The sequence below is a fragment of the Pristiophorus japonicus genome, chromosome 3 (genome assembly GCF_044704955.1).
Source record: "Pristiophorus japonicus isolate sPriJap1 chromosome 3, sPriJap1.hap1, whole genome shotgun sequence".
Lineage (NCBI taxonomy): Eukaryota > Metazoa > Chordata > Chondrichthyes > Pristiophoridae > Pristiophorus > Pristiophorus japonicus.
Genome location: NC_091979.1, coordinates 114,476,280 through 114,497,193, shown reverse-complemented (window position 1 = coordinate 114,497,193; position 20,914 = coordinate 114,476,280). Strand labels below are relative to the sequence as shown.

General features: G+C 55.2%; 1 protein-coding gene across 1 annotated transcript in view; it reads right to left on the bottom strand.

The window, feature by feature from the left end:
* LOC139259846 (ferroportin-like) overlaps positions 1–20,914 on the bottom strand; it is a 205,597-nt gene that overhangs the window by 41,387 nt on the left and 143,296 nt on the right. The window contains exon 7 of the mRNA XM_070875729.1: positions 5,619–5,742. Coding sequence (XP_070731830.1) covers positions 5,619–5,742 — 124 coding nt within the window. The remainder of the gene's footprint in view (positions 1–5,618; positions 5,743–20,914) is intronic.

Sequence of the window (20,914 nt, the reverse complement as noted above, 5' to 3'; positions counted from 1 at the left end):
CACTTTATCAGGGAGGCTTTGAGAGTGTCCTTGAAGGATTTCCTCTGCCCAACTGGGGCTGAGAGTTCTGAGTAGAGCGCTTGCTCGGGGATCTTGTGTCAGGTGTGCGGACGGGGTGGCTCGCCCAGCGGAGCTGGACGGGTGTGGTCGGTGCTTCGATGCTGGCCTGGGTGAGGGCGCTGGCGTTGGTGCGTATGTCCTCCCGGGGGATTTCCGGGGTCTTGTGGAGGCATCGTTGGTGGTATTTTTCCAGCGATTTAGGGTGTCTGCTGTGTATGGTCCACGTGTCTGGGCCATGCAGGAGGGCGGGTGTCGCTGCAGCCCCGTGGACCATGGGCTTGGTGCCGGATTTGAGGGCTTGGTATTTGAGCGCTCTCTTCCTCGGGTGGCCGGGGGCTGTGCTGGCGGCGGTGTTGGACCTTGTTGTCGATGTCTGCCCTTGCTGGTAGTGGGCTCCCGGGTATGGAGGGTGGTCTGCGTTGTTGAGGGCCGCGCCGTGGATTTTGGTGGCCGGGGGCAGTGTTGTGTGGCGGGTCAGGTTGGTGGGGAATGTTTGTCTTGCGGATGTTTGGTGTGGATGCTTTTATATGCCTTGGCGAAGATGTTGACGGTGGTTTGGGGTTCGGCCTTTGGGTGTGCGTGGATGCGGGCACCGTCCGCATGCTGTGGTTCGATGACAGAGGATGGGACGGTCTTGGATCTAGCCTGGAGGCGATGAAGGTTGAACAGGTTCCCACTGGTTCTATAGTTTAGTTCCGGGGAGCTTGGAGCATTGCAGCAAGGAAGATCGAGAAGAGGGTTGACGCAATGATGCAGCCCTGCTAGACCCCGGTCTGGACGTGAATTGGGTCTGTGGTGGATCCGTTGGTCAGGATCACAGCTTGCATGTCATCATGGAGCAGGCAAAGGATGGTGACAAATTTTTGGGGGCAGCCGAAATGGAGGACGCCGCTCCATAGTCCCTCGCGGTTAACAGTGTCAACGGCCTTTGTGAGGTCAAAGAAGGCCATGTACAAGGATTAGTGCTGTTCCCTGCATTTCTCTTGCAGTTGTCGCGTCGTGAAGATCATGTCCGTTGTACCTCATAGTGGACGGAATCCGCATTGAGACTCCGGGAGGAGCTCCTCAGCCACAGGGAGAAGACGGTTGAAGAGGATTCTAGCAATGATTTTCCCAGTTGCGGACAGCAAGGAGATTCCTCTGTAGTTACCACAGTCGACTTTGTCCCCTTTTTTGAAGATGGTCACGATTTATGGCATCTCTGAGATCTCCTGGCATGCTCTCCTCCTTCCAGATGAGAGAGAGATGAGGTCATGCATTCATGTCAATAATGCTTCATGGTCATACTATATTCCCTCGGTGGGGATTCCATCTGCTCCTGATGCCTTGTTGTTCTTGAGCTGACGGATGGCCTTTTCTCCCTCGTGCAGGGCTGGGGTTTGATGAGATGGTGGCTGGTAGTCTGCTGCCGGATGGAGTCAAGGACACTCACGTCGAAGGCAGAGTCTCGGTTAAGGAGATCTTCGAAGTGCTCCTTCAAGCGGGCATTGACTGCCTCAGTGTCCTTAATGGGTGCCTCTCCGTTCTTGGCCAGCAGTGGGGTGGGGCTTGGGTCGTAGGTGGACTCCACTGCGCTGAAAAATCCTCGCACGTCATGGTTGTCGCCCAGCTGCTGGACCTCCTGTACTTTCTCCGCCCACCATCTATTCTTTAAGTTGTGGGTTTTTTGTTGGACCTCGGCCTTCAGCCACCTGTCGAACTGCGTTGCTGCTCCCGAATTGGTTTGCTGCTTTAAGTTCAGAAATGCCTTGCACTTGCAGCTTATTAGCTCCAGGATCTCCTGGTCGTTCTTGTCAAATCAGTTTTGGTGTTTCCTGGTTGAGTGACCGAGCATCTCTTCGCAGGCACTGGTTATGGAGGCCTTGAGGGCAGACCAAGCGTTGCAGGCACTCTGCGTCTCGGGGCCATCGAGGGTCGCCAGGTTGGCAGTGAGGCGCTGGCTGTATAGGGCCTTCTAAGCACTGGCATCTGCTTGACTACATCATCGTCTGAGCGAGGGACCGCAAGGATATCCGCATCACCCACGACATAACAGGAGATGATGACTGCTGGACGGACCACCGTCTAATCCGCTCCATCATTAACATCAATATAGCCCCAAAACAGAGCTGGCAACAGAAACAATGCCCAGGAAAATCAACGCTGGGGCATTCAAAGACTTACCAATAACCTGCTCACCGATGCTCAGTTTGGGTTCCGCCAGGACAACTCGTCTCCAGACCTCATTGCAGCCTTGGTCCAAACATGGACAAAAGAACTGAATTCCAGAGGTGAGGTGAGAGTGACTGCCCTTGATATCAAGGCAGTATTTGACTGAGTGTGGCATCAAGGAGCTCTAGTAAAACTGAAGTTAATGGGAATCGGGGGGAAAACTCTCCACTTGCTGTAGTCATACCTAGCACAAAGGAAGATGGTTGTGGTTGTTGGTGGTTAATCATCCTAGCCTCAGGACATCGCTGCAGAAGTTCCTCAGGGCAGTGTCCTAGGCCCAACTATCTTCAGCTGCTTCATCAATAACCTTCCCTCCATCATAAGGTCAGTAGTGGTGATGTTCACTGATGACTGCATAGCGTTCAGTTCCATTCGCAACTCCTCAGAAAATGAAGCAAGTCCATGCTCGCATGCAGCAAGACCTGGACAAATTTCAAGCTTGGGCAGATCAACCATGATCTTTTTGAATGGAGGAGCAGGCTCGAGGGGCTAGATGGCCTAATCCTGTTCCTAATTCTTATGTTCTTATGTTCATGTTGACAAGTGACAAGTAACATGTGCGCCACATTAGTGCCAGACAATGACCATCTCTAGCAAGCGAGAGTCTAACTAGTTCCCCTTGATATTCAATGGCATTGCCATGCCGAATCCCCTACCATCAACGTCCTGGGGGGGTCACCATTAACAAGACCAGCCACATAAATACTGTGTCAACAAGATACATGCATTTATATTCAGGGCCTTCAGGGTCCCAAGGCGCTTTTCGCAGGGTAAATCAAACAGCATTTCACACCGAGCCACACCAGGTGACCAGGAGACAGAGAGAGAGAGAGAGAGAGAGAGAGAGAGAGAGAGATCTGACCGGCCATTGAACAACGTTCCGCACTGAATATTCAAGACATCAAGTGGTGCCTGCTTACGGCTAGAGGATGCTTTAGATTATTGTGTTTCTGTGTGTGTGTGTGTGTGTTTGTGTTTGTGTTTGTGTGTGCGTGCGGCGGCCCGGCCCGGAAATCGGCGCAGTCGCGGCCTGCAAGACCACCAGCAGGCCGGGGCCATTGGAGGGAGCAGCATGCACGGCATACCACTCCAGGGAGCAGTGTGTGCTGCTGCAGGAGGGCGACGGCTGCAAAGCCAGGTCGCTGATTGCATTGCGGGCAGGCACAGCAGAAGGGGCGAAGGAACGGCATGAGTCCATAGAGGGAAGTGACGGGGGCCCAGAAGAGGCGTGAATCTGGGGCCCAGAAGAGACGAGAGCCCAGGGGCAGCACGGGCCAGCCCACACTGCGATATGTGTGCGCGCTCGGTCTGTGCAGCAGAACTGGTTTCCAGTTAGTCTTGGTTAATCCTTGCCACTGGACCAAGACCTAGCTCTGTCAAGCCCGTGTGGTGGCTGGTGTGCAATGGTCACCCCACGTTAAAAAAATACATGCACAGGCATCTTCCACCCTTCACAATGTAGTGTGGGACCTGGAATATTAGGTCCTTCATTGAAACACCTGTAAACTCATCCATTTTTGGCAAGTCATGCTCGCTTCGAGGGACCGCCTATGATGATAATGCACATAATGAAAACATGCACCTCTTGCTTTACCCCCCATTCCGCAACCATACCCTTGTGCCTTCCTCATTTCAGACTCCAAGAAATTCAGCATACCCAGCCAATTGTTGACCAATGGAGGGAGAGGAAAGTGAAGAAGAAGAAACACCATTACTCAATTTGACAATCCCAGCCACCAGCTCCTCAAGGTCGTCCTGCAAGGCCATCTGCAGTGTCCCCCACTGAAAGTCAGCAGTCCTCCACCAGCTATGCTGCAGCTACTGGAGTAGCATTGCGTAATAGCATTAGAACAGGCAAAGGCACAAGCAAGACACTCACTAAAGGGAATGCATAAGGGTGATTAGTTGATTGTTTCATGCAATATTGGATGCATATATGGATAAAGTTGGATTGGAAGGTTTGCTTTGTGATGGCTTTTATTTCACCATTATGGCCAAAAGGACGCTGCAATGGTCCGTAACAGAGGAAAGGCAAGTTGTGGGACAAATGCTGAAATTAGAATTGGGGCCGTGATCACAGACGGATGATTAGATCCCAGATATTCTGGCCAGAAAATGGCTGCCTGGGTTGTCTCCTTCCTTCCGCTTCCTCCTCCTTCCTCTGCGAGCAGCTTGTCCCCTTTGCTGCCTCTGCTATATCTCATGTCAAACTGCAGCCCAAGGGGGACTGCAAGTGCTGTTCTCATAGACCTTCCTTTAAGAGGTAAAGCCTTTCAAACGTCCAGCAACACTCCATTCACACTTTAACAACATTTTACATGTTTTACACCAAGCTACTACTCAAATAAAAATGTAAAGAAACCGGTATAAAAGCAAAAAACTAAACCTACTTACAAGTTGCATGTGTCCCTTTAAGAAGCGCTGGTCGAGGGTCTGTCATACAACTGAACTTTCGTTCTGCTTTGTGTACAGCGGAGAGGGCGTTACAAGAAACTGCGATGTCCAAAGTAGCAGGTCGTGCGTCAATTCAGCGTTGTACGGTGATTGAAGTTACAATCTGCAGTGAGCACAGGCAACACCAGCGCTGCCAACCTGCCCAAAATAGTGGCTGCCGCGTTCTGTGCGGAATTGAGGCTGCCGCCATTTTTTCACCCAAACCAACCGGCGCTAACCAGCCGAATTTTACGGCCCGTGTGTTTATTCTTCATTCGTATGCTTTATGTAACACTATTATAACTAACCAGCATGGCACATGGAGAAGTGCCTTCAGGAAATTTATAATCTCCTGAATGGTTGTTGGGAAATTTTAGCTACAGAAAGACTGCATATGAGAACGAGAGAGAATATTACAGATAGTAAGGGTGAGCGCGTGAGAAATGGCATAGAGAGCAAGAATGCATGGGACAGCGAAGAAATTCATGGTGGGGAGGTGAAACACATGGTAGACGGGTGGCGGGGGGAAAAGATCACAGGGCATGCAGACAAGCCCGTGCTGGACATGAGAAAACGTATGCAACACGGGATAGGGGAGGTGTGCAGCAGGCGATGGTATAGAATATAGGCAGTAGGCTGGTGATGGGGGTGGGGTGGTGTAGGTGCAGTACACGCATATGCGGCAGGAGGAATGGAGTGAAGTGCAAGAATGCATGCAAGAATTTTTATCTGAAGCAACTCAAACAAAATCAATAATGGAAGCAGGCTATTTTATGGAAATGCTGAATCACAAGGAAGTTTGCAGACTTTTCCGCAATTGCCATCAATGCCACCAAGGTGAAAAAAGAAAGTTAACATCTGGTCATCAACTAAGAAATTGTATTTTTCTCAAAAGAGCTAGAATAGTTAGTTACCTGTCAGTTTGTCACTGCCTCCAGCTACCACTACAATCCAGTCCCGTTGGATTGCAATTGACATAGCTGTGCTCGCCAGGTCTGCAATCACACCAATGGCAATCACTAATGTGTAACAAACAATCTGTTAAATGAGAAATACACTGATTAAAATCGAATCAAGAAAATTGAGCTGATCGTGTTTACAATAGTATTTCATACTCATATATAACCGCACAATATTTTGAAATTAGCCAATTTATGTAGACAAATTTCTTAAATTAAATCACCTCTAATAATGATTTGCCCTTCGTGTTGAAGATAGCCATACATATTTGACCTGCAAACACCTAGGGACGCGAGTTTCTTTTAATATTGTAGAATCTGCTGCCCACACAACAAACACATTCTTGAGATAGCCAATAGTGTAACCCGGTCTTCTGGAATACAGAAGACCAGACCATTTGCTATCTGCCATGGCAAAACAATTACACCAGAAAATAAACTTGCCAATTGGCTACCAACTGGGTTCCGAATTACTGCTAGGTGAACATAAGCTTTTGGAATCAAAAAAAACTTGCCTAAGATGTCCCCCAGTAATTTGCAGAAAACAATTTAAAGGCTTAATAGATCATCTCTGGCACTAGCCATTCTTCAAATTATTATTCTGAATGTTCTTAAAACAGTGAATGTATTACAGATTACATTTATTGTACAGGTACAACGTCTCAAATCCAGCAACCTCGGGACTGAGACCATGCAGATTTTTGGATTTTTCCAGATTTCGGACAAGAAAATTAAGAGTGTATGTATGCTACCGAGACAGACAAAGTACTAATGGTGGCGTGGGTCAGGTCGGGTCGGGCCAGGTTGATTGTCAGTCGGCAAGGCTCGGACCGATCGCACGCCATTTAAAACATAGCGGAGAAGCTGATAACTAGTCCGGCCGCCGGTTTTTGGACAATAATTCTGGATTTTATATTACTGAATATCATAGAAACATAGAAAAATAGGTGCAGGAGTAGGCCATTCAGCCCTTCGAGCCTGCACCACCATTCAATATGATCATGACTGATTATGCAACTTCAGTACCCCATTCCTGCTTTCTCGCCATACCCCTTGATCCCCCTAGTAGTAAGGACTACATCTAACTCCTCTTTGAATATATTTAGTGAATTGGCCTCAACAACTTTCTGTGGTAGAGAATTCCACAGGTTCACCACTCTCTGGGTAAAAGAAGTTTCTCCTCATCTCGGTCCTAAATGGCTTACCCCTTATCCTTAGACTGTGACCCCTGGTTCTGGACTTCCCCAACATTGGGAACATTCTTCCTGCATCTAACCTGTCCAAACCCGTCAGAATTTTAAACGTTTCTATGAGATCCCCTCTCATTCTTCTGAACTCCAGTGAATACAAGCCCAGTTGATCCAGTCTTTCTTGATATGTCAGTCCCGCCATCCCGGGAATCAGTCTGGTGAACCTTCGCTGCACTCCCTCAATAGCAAGAATGTCCTTCCTCAAGTTAGGAGACTAAAACTGTACACAATACTCCAGGTGTGGCCTCACCAAGGCCCTGTACAACTGTAGTAACACCTCCCTGCCCCTGTACTCAAATCCCCTCGCTATGAAGGCCAACATGCCATTTGCTTTCTTAACCGCCTGCTGTACCTGCATGCCAACCTTCAATAACTGATGTACCATGACACCCAGGTCTCGTTGCACCTCCCCTTTTCCTAATCTGTCACCATTCAGATAATAGTCTGTCTCTCTGTTTTTACCACCAAAGTGGATAACCTCACATTTATCCACATTATACTTCATCTGCCATGCATTTGCCCACTCACCTAACCTATCCAAGTCACTCTGCAGCCTCATAGCATCCTCCTCACAGCTCACACTGCCACCCAACTTAGTGTCATCCGCAAATCCCCTCGTCTAAATCATTAATGTACAATGTAAACAGCTGGCGCCCCAGCAAAGAACCTTGCGATACCCAACTAGTCACTGCCTGCCATTCTGAAAAGTACCCATTTACTCCTACTCTTTGCTTCCTGTCTGCCAACCAGTTCTCAATCCACGTCAGCACACTACCCCCAATCCCATGTGCTTTAACTTTGCACATTAATCTCTTGTGTGGGACCTTGTCGAAAGCCTTCTGAAAGTCCAAATACACCACATCAACTAGTTCTCCCTTGTCCACCTTACTGGAAACATCCTCAAAAATTTCCAGAAGATTTGTCAAGCATGACTTCCCTTTCACAAATCCATGCTGACTTGGACCTATCATGTCACCTCTTTCCAAATGCGCTGCTACGACATCCTTAATAAGTGATTCCATCATTTTACCCACTACTGATGTCAGGCTGACCGGTCTATAATTCCTTGTTTTCTCTCGCCCTCCTTTTCTAAAAAGTGGGGTTACATTGGTTACCCTCCACTCCATAGGAACTGATCCAGAGTCTATGGAATGTTGGAAAATGACTGTCAATGCATCCGCTATTTCCAAGGCCACCTCCTTAAGTACTCTGGGATGCAGACCATCAGGCCCTGGGGATTTATCGGCCTTCAATCCCATCAATTTCCCCAACACAATTTCCTGACTAATAAGGATTTCCCTCAGTTGCTCCTTCTTACTAGACCCTCAGACCCCTTTTAGATCCGGAAGGTTGTTTGTGTCCTCTTTACTAAATACCGAACCAAAGTACATGTTCAATTGGTCTGCCATTTCTTTGTTCCCCGTTATGACTTCCCCTGATTCTGACTGCAGGGGACCTACGTTTGTCTTTACTAACCTTTTTCTCTTTACATACCTATAGAAACTTTTGCAGTCCGTTTTAATGTTCCCTGCAAGCTTCCTCTCATACTCCATTTTCCCTGCCCTAATCAAACCCTTTGACCTCCTCTGCTGAGTTCTAAATTTCTCCCAGTCCCCGGGTTCGCTGCTATTTCTGGCCAATTTGTATGCCACTTCCTTGGCTTTAATACTATCCCTGATTTCCCTTGATAGCCACGGTTGAGCCACCTTCCCTTTTTAATTTTTACGCCAGACAGGGATGTACAATTGTTGTAGTTCATCCATGCGGTCTCTAAGGGCCCAAGTTTCGGTCTCAGTTGGCTTCTGATTTTTTGGAGCAACTGGTGTAGAATGGAGTATCTTAGAAATTCAAATTCTCGGCATTTAGTTTGCTCCCGTTCTAGTCAGTTAGAACAGTTTCATTTTGGAACAGAATTTTTTTTTCCAAAAGGGGGCATGTCCGGCCACTTACGCCTGTTTTCAAAGTTTCGGCAGTGAAAACTTACTCCAAACTTAAAATGGAGTAAGTGAAGATTTTTGTACGCTCGAAAAAACCTTGTTTACACTTTTGAAAATCAGGCGTAGGTTACAAATCAGGCATAGGGAATGGGGGGGGAGGGGGGTTTAAAAGGAAGTTTACAAACATTAAACACTTCAGTTTTACAAATAAAGAGCCATCATCAATAATAAATGATAAAAACATCAATAAATCAACCAATAAATCAATCAAAAAAAATTAATAAGAAATAATTTTGTTTTTAAATCAATAAATAAAACATTTTCTCCTTACCGACTGCAGTACCGGGAGCCCTCCAACAGCGTGCTGGGATGCCCCCCCAGTGTGTCTCTGTCAGTGTCTCTATCTCTCTGTCTGTCTGTGTCTCTCACTCTCTGTGTTTCTGACAGCGAGGGGAGGGGGAGGGATGGGGGAGAAGGGGGAGGGATGGGGAGAAGGGGGGGAGAGAAGGGGGTAGGAGGAGAAGGGGAAGGGGAAAGGGGGCAGAGGAGAAGGGGGGAGAAGAGAAGGGGAAAGAGAAGGGGGGAAAGGAGAAGGGGGGGGAAGGAGTGGGGGGGGAAGGAGAAGGGGGGGAAAGGAGAAGGGCGGGAAAGGAGAAGGGGGGGAAAGGAGAAGGGGGGGAAAGGAGAAGGGGGGAAAGGAGAAGGGGGGAAAGGAGAAGGGGGGGAAAGGAGAAGGGGGGGAAAGGAGAAGGGGGGGAAAGGAGAAGGGGGGGAAAGGAGAAGGGGGAAGGAGAAGGGGGGAAGGAGAAGGGGGGAAGGAGAAGGGGGGGAAGGAGAAGGGGGGGAAGGAGAAGGAGAAGGGGCGGGGAAGGAAAAGGAAGGAGAAGCGGGTGGGGAAGGAGAAGCGGGGGGGGAAGGAGAAGCGGGGGGGAAGGAGAAGCAGGAGGGGAAGGAGAAGCGGGTGGGGGAAGGAGAAGCGGGTGGGGGAAGGAGAGAAGCGGGTGGGGGAAGGAGAAGCGGGTGGGGGAAGGAGAAGCGGGTGGGGGAAGGAGAAGCGGGGGGGGGGAGGAGAAGCGGGGGGGGGGAGGAGAAGCGGGGGGGGGGAGGAGAAGCGGGGGGGGGGAGGAGAAGCGGGGGGGGAGGAGAAGCGGGGGGGGAGGAGAAGCGGGGGGGGGGAATGAAAAGGGGAAAGGGGGCAGAGGAGAAGGGGAAGGGGAAAGGGGGCAGAGGAGAAGGGGAAAGGGGGGAGAAGAGAAGGGGAAAGAGAAGGGGGGAAAGGAGAAGGGGGGGAGGAGAAGGGGGGGAGGAGAAGGGGGGAAAGGAGAAGGGGGGAAAGGAGAAGGGGGGGAAAGGAGAAGGGGGGGAAAGGAGAAGGGGGGAAAGGAGAAGGGGGGGCAAGGAGAAGGGGGGGAAAGGAGAAGGGGGGGGAAGGAGAAGCGGGGGGGGGGAAGGAGAAGTGGGGGAGGAGGAGAAGGGGGGAGGAGAAGGGGGGGAAGGAGAAGCGGGGGGGAAGGAGAAGTGGGGGAGGAGGAGAAGGGGGGGAGGAGAAGGGGGGGAAGGAGAAGTGGGGGGGGAAGGAGAAGTGGGGGGGGGAAGGAGAAGTGGGGGGGAAGGAGAAGTGGGGGGGAAGGAGAAGTGGGGGGGAAGGAGAAGTGGGGGGGAAGGAGAAGTGGGGGGGGAGGAGAAGCGGGGGGGGGAAGGAGAAGGGGGGAGAAGGTGAAGGGGGGGAGAAGGAGAGGGGGGGGGGGGTGGCTGAACGGGCCAGGCCCGGGCGGGCCCAAGACTTCGGGCAGGGCCCGTCCCCAGCAACAGATTTACAGGTAGGTGGCGTTGGGTCGGGTTGGGAGCGCGGGTCGGAGTCGGGAGCGCAGGTCGCGGGGGGGGGGGGGGGGTGGGGGGTGGTGGTGGGATGGAGGTGAGGTCAGTTCGGTTCGGGTCGGGGGAAGGAGGGAGGGAGAGGGTGGTCAGGTCGGGGGGGCGGGGGGGGGGGGGGAAGCGCGGGTCGGGTCCAGTCCGGGGGATCGGGTCCGGTCCGGTCCGGGGGCGGGTGGGGCGGAAGCGGGAGTCAGGTCGGGGTCGGGTCCAGTCCGGGGGGTCGGGTCCGGTCCAGTCCGGGGGGGAAGCGGGGGTCGGTGTCGGTGTCGGGTCGGGTCCAGGGAGCGGGAGTCGAGTCGGGTCGGGAGGAAGCAGGAGCTGGGCGTGGGAGGAGCCTTATACACGCAGCCCCAGTGAGGCCATTCGGGCCCCTCCCACACAGTTTTGGGCGCCTGGAGCTACTGCACATGCGCGCCCACTGTAGCCCGCCTGTGCAGAGGTCCCGGCACTGTTTTCAGCGCAGGGACCTGGCTCCGCCCCTTACAGCTCATGCTGCATTGCGCCGAGCTGCAAACGACCTGCAGGGAGCCGGAGAATACGGAAGTTTTTTTTAGGCGCATTTTGTGGCGTGAAAAACGGGCTTTCAGGTCAGGGCTGCGACGTTCTAGGCGCGGCCCGAAACTTGGGCCCTAAATGTCTGCCATTGCCCATCTGCTGTGAACCCCTTAAGTATAATTCGCCAATCTATCCTAGCCAATTCACGCCTCATACCTTCAAAGTTACCCTTCTTTAAGTTCTGGACCATGGTCTCTGAATTAACTGTGTCATTCTCCATCTAAATTAGAATTCCACCATATTATTGTCACTCTTCCCCAAGGGGCCTCAAACAACGAGATTGCTAATTAATCCTCTCTCATTACACAACACCCAGTCTAAAATGGCCTCCCCCCTAGTTGGTTCCTCGACATATTGGTCTCGAAAACCATCCCTTATGCACTCCAGGAAATGCTCCTCCACCATATTGCTTCCAGTTTGGTTAGCCCAATCTATATGCATATTAAAGTTACCCATGATAACTGCTGTATATTGTAAACAGTTGTGGTGCTGGGACCACAACTGTTTACAATATACATAGATGACCTGGAAGAGGGACAGAGTGTAGTATAACAAAATTTGCAAATGACACAAAGATTAGTGGGAAAGTGGGTTGTGTAGAGGACACAGAGAGGCTGCAAAGAGATTTAGATAGGTTAAGCGAATGGGCTAAAGTTTGGCAGATGGAATACAATGTCGGAAAATGTGAGGTCATCCACCTTGGAAAAAAAAAATAGTAAAAGGGAATATTATTTGAATGGGGAGAAATTACAACATGCTGCGGTGCAGAGGGACCTGGGAGTCCTTGTGCATGAAACTCTTTTAGAGTCTACCTGTGAAAACATAAAACAATAACGGTGCCACCCAACCTGGGTGACACTCCAGACATTTACAAGGCCCTTTTTTTCCCCCCCTTTTTTTTTTTTTTTGTGTTTTTCTTTTTTTGGTTTTTTTTTTTTTGGGCACTAAAATCACAATTTTTCCCCAGTGCCCCCTATAAAAGGGAAGGGGGACACTAAAATCACCGGCAATTAAAACAAATTAACTTTAAAACGTAAAATCAAATTAAAATTTGGTTGCCGGGCGTGATGATGCACTCCAGTCCCTCCGGTGCCCACCTCTCGCGGAAGGCCGCGAGCGTACCGGTGGACACCGCGTGCTCCATCTCCAAGGACACCCTGGACCGGATGTAAGAGCGGAAGAGAGGCAGGCAGTCAGGTTGAACGACCCCCTCGACCGCCCGCTGCCTGGACCGGCTGATGGCACCCTTGGCCGTGCCTAGGAGCAGTCCTACGAGGAGGCCTTCGGACCTACCCGCTCCCCTCCGCACAGGGTGCCCAAAGATCAGGAGAGTGGGACTGAAGTGCAGCCAGAATTTCAGGAGCAGCCCCTTCAAATAGTGGAACAGGGGCTGCAACCTCGTGCATTCAATAAAAACATGGAACACGGACTCCTCCAGACCGCAGAAATTGCAGGCGGCCTGGGAGTCCGTGAACCGGCTTAAAAATTTGTTGCACGGCACTGCTCCGTGCACCACCCTCCAGGCCAAGTCCCCGATGAATAGTGGGAGGACCCCTGCGTAGAGTGCCCTCCATCGGGGACCCCCGCCTCCTCCGGACGGCAAGATGGTACGCCATGGCGTGTCCGGACGGCCGGCGAGGATGGCAAAGTTGAGGGTGTGCAGGAGCAGCCCGTACAGGAAACCCCTCCGCGCGGAACTGAAAGGCACGGAGGGGATTTCCCCGAGGCGGCTCAAGTTGTGAGGCACCGGCCCCCGAGGGAGGTTCCGGGGTTTGGCGCCGATGAGGAATTCCGTCCGGACGGGGGTCAGTTCGGACGGGATCTCCCCACGTGCTTGAGCCTCCTCGATACACCTAACGGAGTCAGGGCCCAGAGCTGTTTTTAGCGACTCGATGGCATCGGCCGCACGGCGGACGTTGGCAGAATTTAGGCGCCGCGCCAGCGTGACTGGCGCCATCCAGCCCGCTCCTCCGCCATCGAGCAGGTCCCTGACCCTGGTCACCTCACCAGCCACAGCCCTCTCTTCCGACCGCCACATGAAGCCTCGGCCGTGGAGGTACGGATTCCCGAGCAGCGGCTCCTGCAGGACGGCCGCCACTCCAGCCGGCGGAGAGCTGCGCTTGGTGGAGACTTTGTTCCAGACCCTGATGAGTTCCCTGTAAAAGACAGGCAGCTCCCGGAGGGCGGTCCTGGCACCCCCCAAGTTCACAAACAGGAGCTGCGTGTCATAATTGAGGTCGAGCTGCTGGCGGAAGAAATACCTCGCCAGAGCACACCACCTAGGAGGGGGCTCGACGTAAAGGTATCTCTGCAGGGTCTGAAGACGGAAAGTCGCGAGCTGGGCGCTGACGCACACCAACGACTGACCGCCCTCCTCAAGCGGGAGACTCAAGACCGCGACAGAGACCCAGTGCTTCCTGTTGTTCCAGAAGAAGTCCACCAGCTTCTTCTGTATCTTGGCGACAAACGCAGGGGGAGGGGTCAAAGTGACCAGCCGGTACCACAGCATTGCGGCCACCAGCTGGTTTATGACTAGCGCTCGACCCCTGTAGGACAGCACTCGGAGCAGTCCTGTCCAGCGCCCTAGGCGAGCGGCGACCTTGGCCTCCAGCTCCTGCCAGTTCGCCGGCCAGGCTTCCTCGTCGGGGCTAAGGTAGACTCCCAGATAGAGGAGATGGGTCGTGCTCCAGGCAAAAGGCCTGAGCTCCTCCGGCAGGGAGTCCACCCGCCACTGACCCACCAGGAGTCCGGAACATTTCTCCCAGTTGATCCTGGCGGAGGACGCGGCCGAGTAAATCTCCTGGCACTCACGCATCCTCCGCAGGTCAGCGGGATCCTCTACCGCGAGGAGCACGTCATCGGCGTAAGCCGAGAGGACGACCTCCACGCCCGGCCCTTGCAGAGCCAGTCCCGTCAACCTCGTCCGCAAGAGGCGCAGGAAAGGCTCCACGCAAACGGCGTATAACTGGCCGGACATGGGGCATCCCTGGCGCACCCCTCTCCTAAAGCGAAGGGGCGCCGTCAAGGACCCGTTAACCTTAATCAGACACTCCGCGGCGGCGTACAAAAGTCGGATCCGGGCGACGAAATGCGTCCCGAACCCGAAAGCGCGCAGAGTTCCGAGCAGATAGTCGTGATCCACCCTGTCGAACGCCTTCTCTTGGTCGAGGGATAGGAAGGCGACCGACAGACCAGCCTCCTGGGAACAATGGATGAGGTCCCGGACCAGATGGATGTTATCGTGGATTGTCCGGCCCGGGACCGTGTATGACTGGTCGGGGTGGATCATGTGGTCCAGCACGGCACCAAGGCGAGCAGACATCGCCCTGGCGAAGATTTTGTAGTCCGTGCTGAGGAGGGAGACCGGGCGCCAGTTCTTAAGGAGGCGGAGATCGCCCTTCTTAGGCAGCAGGACGATGACTGCCCTGCGCCAAGAGAGGGGCATCTCCCCGGTCGCCAGACTTTCCCCCAGGACCCGCGCGTAGTCGCTCCCCAGGACGTCCCAGAACGCCCTGTGGAACTCCACGGTCAGCCCGTCCAGCCCCGGGGATTTTCCCCTCGAGAGCCGGGCGAGGGCACCGGTCAGCTCCGCCAGGCTTAGCGGAGCTTCCAGATTTTCGGCGCCCTCCGGGCCGACCTTCGGCAGGTCCTCCCACAAAACTCTACGCGCTTCCTCGCTGGACGGATCCGGAGAGAACAGAGCCCCGTAATATTCACGGACCCTGTTGTTGACGCCCTCCGGATCCGAGACGAGAGAGCCGTCGTCGGCCAGCAGCGTCAAGAGCTGCTTACGGACACTCTGCCTTTTTTCCAGCGAGTAGAAGAAGGGGGAGCCGCGGTCCAGATCCCGCAGGAACCGGATCCGCGACCTCACGAACGCGCCTCGGGACCCGACGAGCTGCAGGTCCTTCAGCGCGGCCTTCTTCGCTTCGTACACCGTCCGCAGGGCCGGGTCCTGGACGACTTGACCGAGACGGGCTTCCAGGTCGAGCACCTCTTTTTCTAGGCGCCCGACTCTGGCCGCCCGCCTCTTGGTCGACCCCCTCGCGTACTCTTGACAGAAGACGCGGACGTGAGCCTTGCCCACGTCCCACCATAGCCTCAAGGAGGGGAAGCCCCCCTGCTTCCTTCTCCAGTCGGACCAGAATCGACGGAACGAGTCCTGGAACCGCACGTCCTCCAGCAGCCGGTTGTTAAAGTGCCAGTACGCGGACCCCGTCCTCGCGCGGAGCGAAGCGAGCTCCGCCCACACCAGGTGGTGGTCCGAACACGGCACCGGCCGCATGGAGGCCGCCGGGACGCAGGAAACGTACGCCCGAGACACGTAAAGGCGGTCGACTCTAGACCATCCAACTCCAGGCCTCACCCAAGTAAAAGCGCTGGAGTCGGGGTGGAGATTTCGCCAGACGTCCACCAAGTCGAAGGACCCGACCAGGTCCCTCAACTTCTCCATCGCCGTCATGCACTGCGGGGCACCGGAGCGGTCCCTCGCCTCGAGGGTGCAGTTAAAATCCCCCCCGAGGACAATGCAGTCGCCGACGTCGACGGAGCCAAGAAGAGCGGACACCTCTTCAAAGAAGCGCGTCTGCTGCGGGCCGGGATGAGGGGCGTACACGTTCACGAGATGGAGCGGCACGTCCCCCAGGCGAACCGTTACGTGCAGCAAGCGGCCTGGCACGGGCTCCTCGACCCCCAAGATCTCCGGCTGAAAATGCGGGCCCAGCAAGATGGCCACCCCACTAGAAATGGCGGTGAGGTGGCTCATGCGGACCTCTCCTTGCCATTCCAGGAGCCACGTGGCTTCGTCTCCCGGAACGGTGTGGGTTTCTTGCAGGAAGCACACCGCATATTTCCCCTCCCGCAGGAGCGAAAAATTGTCAAATCTACGGCGTGCCCCTCTGCCGCCGTTGATGTTGAGGCTGGCTATGGTTATCTTCATGGCAAAAGCATAGTGCAACCTCTACCTTAACCTATTGTGGGGGAGGGAGCGGAGTCTTTTGTTGAACTCCGCTCCCTCCGCAGCCCAGCGAGGAGTCCCTCGAGCTCGCGCAGCTCAAGGTGCTGCTCCTTTGTCAAGGGCCCGCCCGCGGCCAAGGTTTTAACGGCGGCGCGGACGGACCCCTTGATCAGCTCCGGCTCGGACCATTTATCCAGGGCCAGTCGGGCTTGGTCGCGGCGACCCCGGCTCTGGGCCAAAAAGTCCCGGAGTTCCTTTGCAGGAATGAGGAGGGCCTCAGCGGCGGCCGCGAGCAGATCCACCGCCTCACTGGCGGTGGTCTCTAGGTCTTCACCCGCGTCCCCCACCGAGTCCCCGTCCTCCTCCGGGAGGTGGCCGCCAGCAGCCAGCCCATCGACCGCACAAGGTACGGCAAATGAACCGGCCGCTCCAACCGGCCCTGGCACTGCCCCGATCCCACCCCCAGGATCGTCGGCAGAGGAGTCCCCACTGGGCTCTTTTAAAAATGGTGCTGGGTCGGGAAATGACAGCGGAAGGGGTTCCCCCTCCGCCCCAGGAACCGGAGAACAAGGAGAGACCCGGCCATAGGAAATCCCCAGGCCCTCCAAGTGCTCCAGCTCCAAAGTAAGGGGCGAGGGTGGGTGTTCCTCCCCCTCCCCGCTGCCACCCCCCGGCCCAGCATCTACAGTGTCATAGTTGTTTGTTTGTATTTCTGCCGGGTCGAGCGACTCCCGGGGGAAGTTGGATAATAGCCGGGCGGGCTCAGGTTCGGCCTTTTCGGCCCCGCCCGCCTCGGTCCCCGGGACGCTCGACCCGGCGGCTACGCATTCTTCCACTGGTCCCACGCCCCCCACGACAGGCAGATCTTCCACGCCCTCCCCAGGAGGCAGCGGCTGGGCAGCCTCGACTGCCTCACCCTCCCCGGGGAAAGACTCCTCGCGCCTGCAGCGCAATTTGGGGGCGCTGGTGGGGGACGCGGGACACGCGGCGGGCACCGCCTCCTCCGCGGAGGGATGTTGTTCCCCCTCCGCCTCATTGGGGCGGTGCCTCTTTTTGTTCCTGGGGGCGCGCGGAGTCAGGGAGACCTCCATGTCTGCCGAGGCCTCCCGCTCCGCCCCCCCCTTTTCCTTTTCTTGCCCGCGCCTGGGCCCCTCTGTGGTATTATTCAAGGGCCCGGGCACGGGCTCGGGGCACCCCGCGCTCGCCGGTGACTGGGTTGGGCTGAGCGCGGTGGTCAAACTTTCCGGCGCACCGAGGGGACCCGCCTCTAGATGTTTCTCCTTCTTCCGCGCCTTCTTTCCGCTCGGACGCTCTCCCTCCCCCCCGCCGGAGGCCCTGAAAACAAAGGCCTCCGACGATGCCCGCGCACCCATGGCTCCCGGCACGCGGACGCAACTAGGGGGAGGGGTGGCGGCGGCGCCAGCTATGGCCGCCTTCGGTGGTTTGGCGGCGGGGCAGTTCTTACGAACGTGCCCCACCTCCCTGCAGGCATGGCACCGCACGCCGTCCGACGTCCAGAAGACGCGGTAGGCAGTCCCCTCGTGCACCACATTAAAGTGCCCTTCTGTCATGTCCTCCCGCGCCAGCCGGACAAAGAGCTGGCGGCGGAAGGAGAACACGTGGCGCAGGCTGTTCTCCCTGAGGCCGAGCGGTATGGGGTTGATCCCCGACCTTACCTCCCCCAGTTGGTGTAGGTGAGGGAGGAGGAGCTCAGCGGAAACAAAGGGCGGGACGTTTGACACGATGACCCTCTGCGCGGTGGCCTCGAGAGGGTCCACCGGCAGGAACGTCCCGCCCACCGTGAGCCCCTTTTCAAGGGCCAGGGACACCGCCCGCTCCGACCCCAGGAAGAACACGGCCTTCCCAGACATCTTGGAGGCTGCGACAATGGCCGAGGGGCCGACTACCCCAGCCATCGCCCGCACGCACTCCTCGATGGTCATTGTGGGGTGAGTGTAGCTCTTGACCCCGTGTTTTTTCGTAATTAACCTAAATGGTGGCAGGGCAGCGGGTGGCGCAGGAGGGGCCGTGGAAGCGGTTGCCACCTGCGCATACGTCCTTGCTGGCCCTGCCACCGGCGTGGATGGGGTCGCCATCACGGGGTCCCTTTAAGGGCTACACCCACCCCAAAGTCACAGGCCTTAATGGTCTTTAATGGCCTCTTATGTTAACTGAGCAGAGGAGCCCTTAACGAGGCACCTCTCCCCTCGTTGACAATTGGGGAGAGGCCTTGCTCCCTCTGCTCAGTTGTCTTAATTGGGTTTTTTTTTATTAATTTGGAAGGAAAGGGTTCTCAGAGAGAGAGGGGAGAAACAGAGGGTAACGGAGAAAGAGAGAGGGGGGTGGGAAGGGGGGGGGCTGCGAGGGCAGGTCTCCCCTCGCAGCTGTGGGTGGGTGCACTCCCCAGATGGCAAAACACAAAAGTCTTTGGGGTGGTCTTCAGGTGGGGGGAGAAGATGTCTTCACCTGGGGTAGCTGGAGCCACCAGGCACTCCTAACGATCTTTAATTGGGTGATTAATGAAAATCTTCAGCCTGGTAGCTCCAGCTATCCCAGGCTAGGCAAATGTGGGGGGGTGGGGGGGGTTCCAATTGTGGGGGGGGCCTAGTTGTAAGCAAGGCCCCCACGCACACTTCCACACACACACACACCCCCCGCGATGTTCCGGCCCTCAGTGGTCTTCTTTCCTCCCCCCACCGATACAACAAAGTCTGTTTGGGAAATGCACCCACACCCACCTGTAGAAAGTGTAGAGTCTCCCTCCTTCCACACTGGATGTTGTTGGTTGTTCCCCCTCTCTCCAACTCCTTGCAGAAATGATGAAGTTGTTGTAAAGTTTTCTTTTCTCCTCCTCTCCCTCTGGATAAAAGTTGGTGGTGAAACCCCTTCCTTCCTTCTGTTCCTGGGCTGGTCTCAGGGCTCTACAGGCAGGAGCTCAAGTTGCTAGCTGCTTCCCTCTCTGCAGCTCAGCTCCTACTAAGCAGGACACGCCTCCACTGCTGCACAATTGGTCCTTGTGCATGAAACTCTTTTAGAGTCTACCTGTGAAAACATAAAACAATAACGGTGCCACCCAACCTGGGTGACACTCCAGACATTTACAAGGCCCTTTTTTTCCCCCCCTTTTTTTGTTTTTTTTTGTGTTTTTCTTTTTTTTGGTTTTTTTTTTGGGGACTAAAATCACAATTTTTCCCCAGTGCCCCCTATAAAAGGGAAGGGGACACTAAAAGCACCGGCAATTAAAACAAATTAACTTTAAAACGTAAAATCAAATTAAAATTTGGTTGCCGGGCGTGATGATGCACTCCAGTCCCTCCGGTGCCCACCTCTCGCGGAAGGCCGCGAGCGTACCGGTGGACACCGCGTGCTCCATCTCCAAGGACACCCTGGACCGGATGTAAGAGCGGAAGAGAGGCAGGCAGTCAGGTTGAACGACCCCCTCGACCGCCCGCTGCCTGGACCGGCTGATGGCACCCTTGGCCGTGCCCAGGAGCAGTCCTACGAGGAGGCCTTCGGACCTACCCGCTCCCCTCCGCACAGGGTGCCCAAAGATCAGGAGAGTGGGACTGAAGTGCAGCCAGAATTTCAGGAGCAGCCCCTTCAAATAGTGGAACAGGGGCTGCAACCTCGTGCATTCAATAAAAACATGGAACACGGACTCCTCCAGACCGCAGAAATTGCAGGCGGCCTGGGAGTCCGTGAACCGGCTTAAAAATTTATTGCACGGCACTGCTCCGTGCACCACCCTCCAGGCCAAGTCCCCGATGAATAGTGGGAGGACCCCTGCGTAGAGTGCCCTCCATCGGGGACCCCCGCCTCCTCCGGACGGCAAGATGGTACGCCATGGCGTGTCCGGACGGCCGGCGAGGATGGCAAAGTTGAGGGTGTGCAGGAGCAGCCCGTACAGGAAACCCCTCCGCGCGGAACTGAAAGGCACGGAGGGGATTTCCCCGAGGCGGCTCAAGTTGTGAGGCGCCGGCCCCCGAGGGAGGTTCCGGGGTTTGGCGCCGATGAGGAATTCCGTCCGGACGGGGGTCAGTTCGGACGGGATCTCCCCACGTGCTTGAGCCTCCTCGATACACCTAACGGAGTCAGGGCCCAGAGCTGTTTTTAGCGACTCGATGGCTTCGGCCGCGCGGCGGACGTTGGCAGAATTTAGGCGCCGCGCCAGCGTGACTGGCGCCATCCAGCCCGCTCCTCCGCCATCGAGCAGGTCCCTGACCCTGGTCACCTCACCAGCCACAGCCCTCTCTTCCGACCGCCACATAAAACCTCGGCCGTGGAGGTACGGATTCCCGAGCAGCGGCTCCTGCAGGACGGCCGCCACTCCAGCCGGTGGAGAGCTGCGCTTGGTGGAGACTTTGTTCCAGACCCTGATGAGTTCCCTGTAAAAGACAGGCAGCTCCCGGAGGGCGGTCCTGGCACCCCCCAAGTTCACAAACAGGAGCTGCGTGTCATAATTGAGGTCGAGCTGCTGGCGGAAGAAATACCTCGCCAGAGCACACCACCTAGGAGGGGGCTCGACGTAAAGGTATCTCTGCAGGGTCTGAAGACGGAAAGTCGCGAGCTGGGCGCTGACGCACACCAACGACTGACCGCCCTCCTCAAGCGGGAGACTCAAGACCGCGACAGAGACCCAGTGCTTCCTGTTGTTCCAGAAGAAGTCCACCAGCTTCT